Here is a 12,186-nt window from a genome sequence, read left to right as displayed (position 1 = left end):
CCTTACAACACTGAGGTCACGGTTTGTCAAACATAAACTCAACGTTCACTCATTCAAACCGGAAAATCTATCTTCTCGGCTTTTTTTGCGTGGTTCAGGGATTAGTAGGTTGTTCTCATTTGGTAGCCAGAAACCTTTCACAGGATGGAAGGAGACTAGAATAGATGACTTCCTGTGACTGCAGGCCGCCTCTGCAACTATAGACACCCAACACTCAAGATTCACACTTTCCGTGCTGTCGCAGGTTCCTCCGCTGTATCTGAGGCGAGCTATGAGACTCGGGGGAGTGAAGTCATCGGATGTCAAAGCTTTGAAACTCAATGAAATACATTTTAATCAATTCCATATGTTTTTGAATCAAATATTGAATACTGTTTACATAGCTGAGAATGACTATAAAGGGCCCAAGGTGCCTGTGGCTGAATTTAAGAGATCTTATCTTTAAAACCACTAAAGACCACATGTAATCCTTTCAATGGCTTTAACACAAACCATCTTTTCGGAGTTCAGTCACCCTTCATAGATCTGAAGTAGGCCTGTTAGTTGTGGCTCAGTCTTGTCAGGAAAGTTTAGGTATACGAGTGGTTTCTGCTGTCCTACATTTTTTGGGGTTGCACTGGTTTGGGGTTAGAACACGAAGAGAAGCAATTGTTGTTGATTGGATGCAAAATGCCCAGCGGCCTGTGTTGACTATTTGCTTGGGGGCTCGGAGCAAAGCAGAGGTGTCAACTTGTCATGACTCGTCAAGCATCTCAGCGCTGTAGCCCATTTGCCGTTTCAGCGAATAAACGTAACGATTATGACCGCTTGGACTTTAGGACTCCTGGCTGTGTCCCCTGCACAGACACACTCAATACATAGTACTTTAATTAAGTATTATGTCTCTGTGTTCTTCTTTGTTGGTGTGGCCCAGGTGGAGGACAAAGACTAGAGTACGAATTTGGGATTAAATATAAAGAATTCATTTCTCCGGCTATACATTTCCTTCTAAATAATACAGTAAATAAATACACTGCCATAGAAACAAAAATAACACAATAATGTTTCAATAAATTATATCTCAGGACTTTTATCTTTTTATCTATTTCATCCTGGATCCAGTCCGTTTAAAAGATAAATTTGTCCTTCACAGGTGTCCTCAGCGTCTTTCGATTTGAGTGCTACAGTCTGTGCATTCCAAAAGTTGTGGCTTTGACATCGTAGTCCACCTGTGAAAGGTCTTCCACCCAAACACTGAGCTGGTTCCCTTTCTCCAGCGTGATCATCTCCCCCTGTGAGGCCGTGCACACCTGTGATCGACTGCCCAGGCTGCAGTAGGCCTTCATCACATCCTCCTCCTTGGCTTCCTTATACTTCCTCAGCTTGACCCAGCTGATCAGGGGCTGCTCGGGTTTGCCTTTGGAGAAGGTCACCCGGGAGCTGATGAAGTAGTCCCCAGCCAGCTCCACAGTCAGCCAGCTTTTCTTGTAGTAGTAGATGTCTCTAAGAGATGAGTGGGCCATGTTCCACTGGAGATAACCGGCTACAGAGGAGGAAGACATGTTTACACACCATTAATGAAGAGTACATTTACTCACACTTCATCCTTCATGGTGGTGTTGGTAGTTACTCACATTCTGTCTGGTTTGAATGCTTCATGACTGTCATGCGTGCCATGGCTCTGTCTGAGCCTCTCTCTCTCTCTGATGTGTGGAAAGCAACTGGAAACAAGAGTGCAAATCTGGTCAGCGACACTGCAGGGTTGGGATTTTGTGAACTTTTCTGAACTTTTTGTGTAGAAGTCATCTGATCCAATCATACCTTTTCCTTCATCTGAGGGATTGTTTCCTTTTTTAGATGCGATGCTGGTGGAATTTGTCCCCTTTGGAGAAGAAATGAAGACAGTACATCAGCAATGGATATATAAAGTGTTTTGTGTATCATCACATTGCTACATTTAAGTAACTTTTGCTTATTATTCGTAAAATGCTTGATCTATAAATTAAAGTCAGCAGCTACATTATATCTATATGAAAGATATGAAAGGATCCATCCAAAAATGTATTAAAGAACAAGAATGTACAGCACAATTGTTCCATGTTTTCAAATTAATAATATTTATTTCTATTTTTACAAATTGGTAAATGAGTTTGACCGATTATAAAATGAGCAAAACAGTATTGAAAAAACTGACGACCTTGTGTTGACCTGTAAGACATGCAGCGGTGCCAACAAAAATCATTTTAACCTTTGACCCAAACCCGATTTGACCCAAACCCATTAAGACAAAAAAAAAAGGGAAAAGGTCATTACCTTTCTGGGCACCAGGAGCAGATAGACGAACCCTCCCAAAGACAGCAAGAAGTGCAGCAACACCACTGCAGCCAGAAACCGCAGTAGAGCCTTGCTGTAGCCCCGGGATGGTTCCGGAGCTGGGATGAGGAAAGGGTACCTGTTCATCCGCGGAGGGATTGGCGGCGGGGCCATGCTGGTGTGGTACGTGTTGATCATGGCGGAGAGAAACGGCGGGACCCAGAGAGGCCTCACGTCCAACACATCCCCTGCACGTCTGAACTGCTGCTCACTTAAGAGGCTGAGTTTGTCTCTCACTCACTCTCACCTCTCGTGTGTGCGTGTGTGTGTGTGTGTGGGTGGGTGGGTGGGTGATACACCTCTAAGTATTCTGAAAGCGCCACTTAACGGGTTTGGCAACCCCTTGGCAATCCAACATCCTTTCATCTTCACTTTCATCATTTGCTACAACTACTGTATGTTTTATTGCAGTTTAGCAGAAAGAACTTAACTACATAGATCACACCTGTACGTGTGTTAGATATTCAGCAACTTGACAATGTTTCTGTGCTGTTTCGACCTGAGGCTAAACCTCACTCCAGATATAAAACAACCACAGCGGAAGAAGAACACATCACACATTGAACTTTACACTCGGTTATAATGTTCACTGACTGAGCAGGAGAACTTCAGCTGTCTGATCTGACCAGTTTGACACTTTAAAGAAGCATTTTAATAGGAAAAAGTAGCAAAAAGTGTTTTTGTTTTTTTCAAATGATGACCATATTGATTGAATCATTACAATATTGGTTTATTATTTCTATGTTATTCTTATTTAAATAGTTTTTTTCTTTTAAAGCGAGTTGGTTTGACAGTTTAATTCAGTGGTAATGATTCTAATTCCTTTGTGTTTCATTTCAGTTTTGTTTTCAGTTTATTGTTGATTTACAGTTCCATCCAAATCAATTCAATGCAGTTTGAGTCAAACTAGTTTCTCTTCAATTTAACGACAATTGTTTTCAGCCCGGGTCATTTCAATTTAGTTTACTTCAATGCTTTTCAGTTGAGTTCAATTGTAAATCATTTAAATTCAGGTAAAACTGATGTTGTTAGTTAGTTTAAGGTACTTCCAATTATTTCAGTTTACTTCATGCCCAATCAGTTTAACTTTAATATATTTACTTCAACAGGATTAAGTTGGATTCAAACACAATCAGTCAGATTCAGTTGAAATCCATCAGACCAATTCAGATCTACAAAGTCACACACAGGAAGGCCCAATTTAGCCTCAGCTGGATTCATACCAGGGATCTTCTCGCTTGTTCAATTCAGCTGAGGTGCAAGCCGAGGTTGCGACGCTAATTACAATATTTGTTGTTTGTGGTGGATTCGCGGAACTGAGACCCTCTGTTGTTTTGCAATCATACCCGCACTGTCTCGTAGACTGCTGCGAAACTTTCCTTGTGGTGTTTTCACAGAGACCACCACAGAATGCTGCATGCATGCATGAGACGGCACAGACACTGCAGACCTCTGTGTCATATGATGAGCTTGGTTTGAGTCAGAATCAGCTGTACACTTCAGCCATATCAGCTATTATGAATAAAAAAAATAGATAGATAGAGTGTAGTGTGTGAACGTGAATGCCATGGCATATGAGAAGCCCACATGGACACATTTTGTCATGGCTCACAGCGCCCCCTCGTGGTTAAAAGTGACGAGTTTGCCTGAAGATGTAACAAAATGATTAGTATGGTGATTGAAGATACTCTCCAGAGAGCTTACACTGCAGTTTCTCTGTTTAATGAAACTGAGGAAGCCGCTTACACTCTAATCTAGTCTACATCAGTGGTGGTTAGTGTCGGAGGTGTGTGTGTGTCTGTCACAGTACACACAGACACTTACTGTTAATGTTCTAGATGGCTGAATCTTTGTATTATCCAAATTGAATTAGTTTTCTATTTTTCATGTAGTGCAAGACATGATTTGAGTCATCATAATTTCCCTTTAAATGGTGAGATGTACACATTTGTTGTTTGTATGTTTTATTTTCTCTCTCTTTATAAATCACATCATACAGTTTCATAAAATTTTACATGTTACTTTTATAACATGTTTTTTGACATACATACTTGTGATACATCGACACTCACTCTTGTATGGAATTATAAATATATGTAAAAAAACAGTGTCAGAGATCTCAGAGTTCTAACCAGGCAGTTTATCATGATCAGATGTAAAATTCACAACACAGTGCTGAGAAGCAATGGAAAAACAAATTTGTGGCATTTTGATCAACGTTGGATTTTGGATGTGTTGTAACCTTTCACCCTTGATGTTTTGTAACCTTTCACCCTCACTGCCGTCACAGAGCTCCCAATGACAACAAGGGTGTGGTGTCCCTTGTGCTGGCCACAGAGGGCGGCGCTGAGCGTCTGAGGCTGCTAGGGGTCGAGAGAGGCAGATGGTTGCTCCGTGCTCCTCTTCACTGCTCTGCTGGGCGGTGCAGACGCTTTCAAACATACTCAGGCTCCACGCTACACTTCAGAAAGGCCATGAAGCATCTATAAAACTGCAGCAAATCAAAGTTCTCATCAGATGTCATTCAGACGTCACACTAATCATATCATCATCTGTGTGTGTGCATGTTCGTGAAAAAAACTCCCAGCCTCACCTGGTTGTTGAAGAACACATAGATGACCGGGTTGATAACAGCACTAAACTTGGCCAGGACGGAGGGCACCACGCTGGCCATGGGGGTGACCAGGCCTGACCTACCGAACGTGGCCAGCAGGGCCATGATGCCGTAGGGCATCCAGCACAGCAGGTAGCAGGACACCATGGTTGAAACCATGGCCAGAATGTGCTGCTCTCGCCGCTGAGCTGCCAGCAGGTTGATTTTACCCACCTGGACACACAAAAGGAGGAGAGGAGGATGTAAGAAATATACATTAAAGCAACATCTGACAAGGGAAAGACTGAAAATGCGGTGCATTATGTAAAGCTATAATGCAAGAGAAAATGACAGACCTTTGAAAGCTTTTAAACCTGATGGACTGTGATGCTGTGGTTCAAAATTAGATCAGATGTATTATAAGCCAAGTGGGTACAGCTTGTAGTTAATGATTACATATGGCAATGGTCACCCTCATGTGTAATTAACCCTCTGATTCCTGCTTGGTGCTTCATGTGAAGGACACACCACACCTTAATTACACTTCACATGAAGAAGAGATAATTGTTAAGGTAATGACATCCTGCCCACTCAGTCTGATCATACTCAATTATCATCTTATTCCCACATGGCTTAACCCAAACTTTGTTCACTTTAGAACAAACCCATAGCAACCAGGGAGGAATCTTAGATAGACTGCCTATACGTACATCTATACAAACCTATACATCAGTTTGTTTTGGTTTGATATTTCAAATTTCTTTTTAAATGTGTGATTTTATGTAATCTCAGATGATAGACTGACGCAAAACTGAAATTTTTACTGGAAAATGTGGGGCGTTGTCATTCCAGAAAGAAAGAGAAACTGTAGACGTCATTGTGACTTGAATTCTAACATATGCACCCTTGCAAAGAAAAATAAGAGACGGAAGCTTGAGCCCCACTGATAAAGTAAATGTCATCTCTCTCTCTGACGTGTGTGTTAGGCACCTAAATGACGCAACTGAGTGATTCGTCCAGTCGGGCTCCCGGGTGGACAGTGAACATGGATCAATCAGGAAAGGCAGAAGAGGGAAAAAAATGTAGGAACTTAAAAGCAGGTATCCAATAGTAACAACCTGCTCAGTGTCTAAAAATACCTACAAGGGGATTTATTGATAGCATAGTGGTGGCAAGGCACACAGAATGACCTGAGCTCCGAGCCCTTAATGAACAATCCTGGTTGTGACTAGCAGGTTTATGTAAGACCCACCGAGCTGAGGATGAGTCACTGAAACCTCAGGGATCAAAGCCCCCATGTAGCCTAGTTCTAAAACGTCTCTCTATCTCACACACACACACACCAGCTGGATTATTAGAGGGAAAATAGTATGTGCTGTGGTTTCTACAATCACCTGGCTGGATGTTCTGTGAAGCGGCATTAAAACACACGATAGATTGTCAAAGTTTCAAAAGTAGTCAAAACAAAGCTTCAAAGCCGACTTCCTGCCATCTGTTATTAAGAGATAATTGTTTAATTTCTCTTTGCTAATTGGGATTAGTGGGAGATAATAAGCATATAACAAAAAAAGTGAAGAACGGGAACATATGTGTACTTCATGTGAACACAAAAACAATAGCACATTTCATCCTGTATGCTATGTTTTCAAGCAACCCAAAGTGGTATTTACACCATTAAGGGGCAGCCAAAAATGTCCAGACACGAGGACAACAGGTTTAAGTTAAGCACAATGATGTGTAAGATTTAGGGAAGGGAAGATTAATATGTCCACATATGAGGACGACATGGCTGTATTTTGACATATGAGACGAACTGAAGAACAAACTCACCCTCCTCACTATGATCAAGATTCGACTGTAAGAGTAGACCATGAGTAGAAGAGGCAGTAGCAGGCAAAAGATGAAAAGACACAATACGTAGGAGGCGCTGGTGAGGGAGCGCAGGTGCCATTGGACGGAGCATGTGGTGCCGGGACCCTCGGGCCCGTAGCTGCTCCAACCCAGCAAGGGCGGCAGGGTCCAAAACAGAGAGTAGAGCCAGGATCCACCCACATACAGCCAGGCCTTGCTGAAATCTGTCAGGTCGACCCGGGTGGAGCACAGCATGGTTTTGTAGCGCTCGTAGGAAAGGATAGACAGGGATGCCAGGGACACGATCCCTGAGAGTGTGAGAGAGAGATAGAGAGAGAGAGACAGAGAGAGAGAAAGGGGAAGACAAAGAGAAGGTTGGTTGACATTAACACACATAATAAGGATGGATTTATACGTCTCCTATCCCCGCACAGGAAAGTCCGGCTGCAAACCAAGAGAGACTGGGAGAGAATTTGATCTTTCTGCAATTCCGCCACCCACGCTACAGAGCACAAAGACAAGCCATACATCTAGACTGATAACAAAAAGAGACCGTACGAGTGCATCTAACACTCAACCTCTATCCTGTGACTGCCAGAGGAGTAATTATTATTGACTGATAGCGCCTTACCTTCACTGATTGAGCTGACTCTGTGTCAGCTGGGTAAAACTGGATTTAGATTGGTGTGTGTGTGTGTGTGTAGGGGGGGGGGTTCTATCTTGACAATGGCCCAGAGACCTTGAATGAAGCATCCACACTCACATACGCACCATCTTTCTGTGACAGGTTTAGTTGATTTTAGCTGCCTAAATTATTTGTATTAAATCAGATTATAACTAGAAATATTTGCCATCATAACTTCTAATCATTATTGTGGCTCAGCAGCATATGAGCCATGGCACAAGTGTGTTTGTTTGCTGACATGTATAAAGGTGGAGGTGTTGTTGTCTAAGTTCAGGGTCCGATTCAAATCAGTAGAAGAAGAGATCACGGTGCCCTAACTTTGCAGAACCCTGAACCCTGAATCAGTCGAATGTTACCACAAATTGATTTTGTGCCCATTGGAGTTATGTCATTCCTCATCACCATCACAGCGTGCATCGGCAAATTGATTCGAGTCACTTAATTAGTCTTCTGATTACATTTACTCTTAAAGTAGCGATCTGTAAAATTGTATGGGGGAAAGCTTGGTGGGGCCCCTAGTGGAGAATGATGGTACTTTTTTGTTGAGAGGCTCAAAGGTTTTTCTCATAACACACTAGCAGAAGTTGCTGCAGACAGACATTTTTTCTCAGAGCTTTCAGTTTATAGATTGCTATCAGGATCAACACATTCACAAAATATTTATGCAATTCTGCTCTTTGATTTCGAGGACGAAGTTTATATTCCTGTAACCTACAACTTAAATCTTTTATAAATAGTTTTGGTGTTGAACTGTACTGCAAATATCAAATTCCAGTCAGAGTATGTTTGCACTATATTGTGCATGAAAGACTTAAAGTGTTCACAAATATCATATCGTTCTGCTGTTATTATACATATAAAGCTTGAGTGTGTGTGTGTGTGTGTATTTCCAGTTTTCCCACAAAATCAGTCTGCGTACTTAACATTTGACTTTCTATATTTACAACAACAACAACAACAACAACAACAACAACAACAACAAAGTAGTTGGAGACTCACCAAAGAGAGAATTGGCGAAACCGTACCACCTGCAGCCGTGGTCCCCTATTAGCCACCGTCCGTGCAGGCTGGCCGCGAAACTGAAGGGGGTCCCGAGGACGCACACCAGCATGTCGCTCAGGCTGATGTTGAGCAGGATGATGTTGATGGGGGTCCGGAGGGATCGGAACTTCGCGAAGACCAGCAGGAAGAGGCCGTTGTTGAGGATCCCCGCCACTAAGATGAAGCCGAGGAAGGCTGCCACCACCGCGTGGCCGGTCGCGCTCAGCCCGGAGGCGGCGGCCGGCGGCGACTCCTCCGGGCTGGAGTCCCGGAGGAGCCCCGCACCGGAGAGGGAGGAGATGGAGAGAGAGAGGGAGAGAGAGCTGTCTGTGGTGCTGACATTATACCCGCGTGCGTTGACGACCATGCCGAGACGAGAGCAGACAGTTGAAGGAGAAACTCAAGTCCTGCATAGCCCCAAAGACCAACACCCCCCTCCCTCCCTCCTATCTTCCTCTCCCCAGTTACACTTTCAGTTCTTTCTATTTATTTTCTTTCTTTCTTTCTTTCTTTCTTTCTTTCTTTCTTTCTTTCTTTCTTTCTTTCTTTCCTTCTTGTTTAAGTTGAGTTTAGAGTGTTTTGTCCTCCTCCAAATGCTTAATATTTGCATTTCCCTGAGCTCATTATTAAATGTGAATCCAGGTCACAGTTATAGCCACTACAAAATAGGATCCTTGATAGTTTGGTTGATGGGCTGTCGTCAAGATAGTGATTTTCCTCTATATTGCGCAATAAGAACATTTTAGTGTAAATGACCAAACCAGCTCAGCGTGGAGACTGTAACTCTTTCCAATTTGTGTGCACTTAGAGAGTAAATTAATAGAGAGCGACCCTCTGGAACAGTGGTGGAGGTTAGAAGTAGAGATAGTAGTGCTTAATTAAGAATGTGATTGTAGGTCTTCTTGAGGAGGAGGAGGAGAGGAGTCATGGACCAGCTGTTGATGAAGGTTGGTGTCTTGAAATGTGTCTAAAACTGAAGACATGTTAATAGATTGTAGGGAACTTCTTTTCGGGGACACCTCCCTTTATATCAAAAGTATCGATATTGAACTGATGGAACATGTGAATGATTATTTCCCATTGATATTAAGTTGAACTGTATTTTGTATTCTGTGTGTGCGATGTGTTGTGACCCTGGCTGCAAACCTGTTTTCTTTTTTCCCCACTATTAAGTTAACCTAAGAATTAGAGTTCAAGACAAGAAGAAAATCCAACATTCTGCTCAAATACCAGTGTAATAAATAGAAGATAAAGCATTCTATCAGGTATGCATTGAAATTGGCGCTATTATCTCTCTTGTCTCCATTAATGTTACAAGTGACACTGGTGTAATGAGATTTAGCAGAGATCGCTGTCTTAATAATAACCTGTTAACTGAGTGAAATATCATTTTAAATAGGTTTCCAATGTTGTGAAAAGACAAATTACCATATGAAAAGTGACTTATTGTTTCTGACTCACAAAGGCTTGAATGCATTTGGAAACAGGAGGAATCCAGCTGCATTCTTTATTGATTGGCTTTCGCTTAGGTCACATCATAAATTAAAATGCAAATCCCACCAACGTTGTTTACTCTAAACGGACAAAAGCCGTTTGTGCAGAGTGATGATAAAGCAGCCGGTGTCATATATCACATCATATCTCACCCCGCTGTTTCTCATTATGTCAGTCATTCATTCATCATTTCCTGCTTTATTTTGTTACCCTCGCCTCTCGCCTCACTTCACTTCCTGCACCTGTGTGATTGTCTGCCCTGCCCTGATTACTTTCACCTGTTCCTCATTATCCTTCCTTCCCTCCTGGGTTGACTCTGTGTTCCCTTCTCTCTTCTTCTATCCTGTGTTAAGCTTTCAAGCATTCTTCCAATAAGTTGTTGTTGTTATTGTGTTTTAAATCTTTGCTTCCTTTCCCTTAAACCTTGCTTTTGCCTCTGAAGTTCTGGTGTCAAACATGGTATAGAATTTCCCTTGAAAGATTCTAAGATTTAACAGAAAGTATAGTAATTTCCAACAAGTGATTACAAAATGAACTCTCTAGATTATCCACCATGTATGCAAAATGTAAGCAGCACAGGTGGGAGCAATTTACCTGTCACCACTGGCACACATAGATGGAATGTGTATATTACTAATATAAATCATGGTGGTGACAACTTAAATGTCACTGACAACCTGTCAACCTACGCCTCTTGTCAACAACAAAATGGAAGGTTGCAGTTCCCCTTCATGAGTGGAACACTAAACAGGTGTGTGAGGTAGAACACACAGCACAGCTCGTCCCGGCAGGAAGGCAGGATTGATTCCGCAGACTTGGGTTGAGTTAGTGAGGAAGATGCTCTATTCCCTGAAGAGCCACGTTTGGTTCACGTCCTTCAGCGGACCGCAAAGATGACAGGATCACGTTTGCTTGGGAAATTCAGTTTGCCATTCGCCATAATTGGGACTTACTTACTTGTACTTTATCGTTTTGTGTTTGACATGCACATAAAGTGACTGATGCATAAATGTAAAATTAAATATTAAACAATAAAGCCAATAACTGTTGATCTTATATCGAATTGGCCACAAGGAAAGAAGGAAAGAAAGTAGGTTTTTCTCTCAACATGTAACTTTGTTTGCGTCATATGTGGAGATTTGCATTTGTTTGTCATTTGTGCCAACCAATACGGCTTTTATTAATGCACATTATGCACTACCAGATGGGAAAACAGTATTATTAATGCAGAACCATCAATTATCCACATTTAGCATGTGGCGGTGGCCACTCTCCCATCTGTGGCTACCAGCGCCCTTTGTTTTGAAGCGCAGATGCTGTTGTGTCCCTGGTTACAGCTGAACATAACACACTCATAGTTATCCTGTGTTTTCCACTTCAGCAATGTTATACGAAAGAAATGGATTGTATATAATTAAAACAGCTTGTTTGTGGTGGTGGTTTGGATTTATGTTTGGAATAAATTACCATTTTCTCACGTCTGATTTGGAATTTTTCACAATAATGGATTCTGTAAGCGTCATCTCTGATAAATCCGATGCTGCTCTGAATAAAGAAAGAAGAAGCAACCTTCCCCTGATTGACACTCCAAAAGTCACAGTACCTCTTAAACAGCAAGAAGTCAAGAGTCAGGATGTCAAAACACTCACGTATTTCAGCCTAATGTTCCATCAAAAATCACCCTTCGACCTGATTTTCCTCCTTTAATCAGTTGCATCACCTCTTGCAGTTTACTCTTTCATGGATGCGTTAAGAGTTGAAGGCCGAAACTGGTAAATGGAATGAGAAAAATCAGAGCTGCTGCTGATTGAAGAACAGCATGAGCCAAAAACAGTCCTGCATTCATTCAAAGCTCATCTTGGCCTCAATAACACAGTCTGACCGACGCTCTTACGTCGTACTCTAATGGCTTCCCTCCATAACCTCCACTTAGTTTAAAGACTTCAGCTCCGTCTTTGATGGGAACATGCAACCGTGGCCTTGATACTGTCTCATTAATTATCTCAAGCTGGAGTACACTATGTATTTGCACAGCATGTATTTGTACCATGTGTACCATGAGATGGCATTAACAATCTCTCCGTCTGGTGTCAGAATTGTTTGTTCTGTCCAGTCTGGCTGGTTTGTCGCCATGAATATTTTAGTACACATTAATATGAGGAATCACATT

The 12,186-nt window shown here is 42.1% G+C and overlaps 2 protein-coding genes across 2 annotated transcripts; both read right to left on the bottom strand.

Moving 5' to 3' along the window:
• Positions 1–946: 946 nt before the first annotated feature.
• cd40lg (CD40 ligand) lies at positions 947–2,645 on the bottom strand. The gene is made up of 4 exons (XM_076148952.1): positions 2,293–2,645; positions 1,801–1,861; positions 1,614–1,700; positions 947–1,522 (listed from the first exon to the last, which is right to left on the bottom strand). Exons 1-4 carry the CDS (start codon positions 2,488–2,490, stop codon positions 1,161–1,163), a joined length of 708 nt encoding a protein of 235 aa, XP_076005067.1. The 5' UTR covers positions 2,491–2,645; the 3' UTR covers positions 947–1,160.
• Positions 2,646–4,319: 1,674 nt separating this feature from the next.
• Positions 4,320–8,889, bottom strand: tmtops3a (teleost multiple tissue opsin 3a). Its single transcript, XM_076149074.1, has 4 exons — positions 8,481–8,889; positions 6,776–7,104; positions 4,946–5,179; positions 4,320–4,843 (listed from the first exon to the last, which is right to left on the bottom strand). The coding sequence occupies exons 1-4, from the start codon at positions 8,887–8,889 to the stop codon at positions 4,787–4,789; spliced, it is 1,029 nt and encodes a 342-aa protein (XP_076005189.1). The 3' UTR covers positions 4,320–4,786.
• Between the last annotated feature and the right edge of the window lie 3,297 nt (positions 8,890–12,186).

This window comes from Genypterus blacodes, unplaced genomic scaffold (assembly GCF_046128005.1).
Source record: "Genypterus blacodes isolate CSIRO-AG114 ecotype Tasmania unplaced genomic scaffold, CSIRO-AGI_Gbla_v1 ptg000044l_1, whole genome shotgun sequence".
In the NCBI taxonomy this organism is placed as follows: domain Eukaryota; kingdom Metazoa; phylum Chordata; class Actinopteri; order Ophidiiformes; family Ophidiidae; genus Genypterus; species Genypterus blacodes.
Note: the sequence above shows the minus strand (reverse complement) of the source record. Positions and strands in the feature narration are given on the sequence as shown.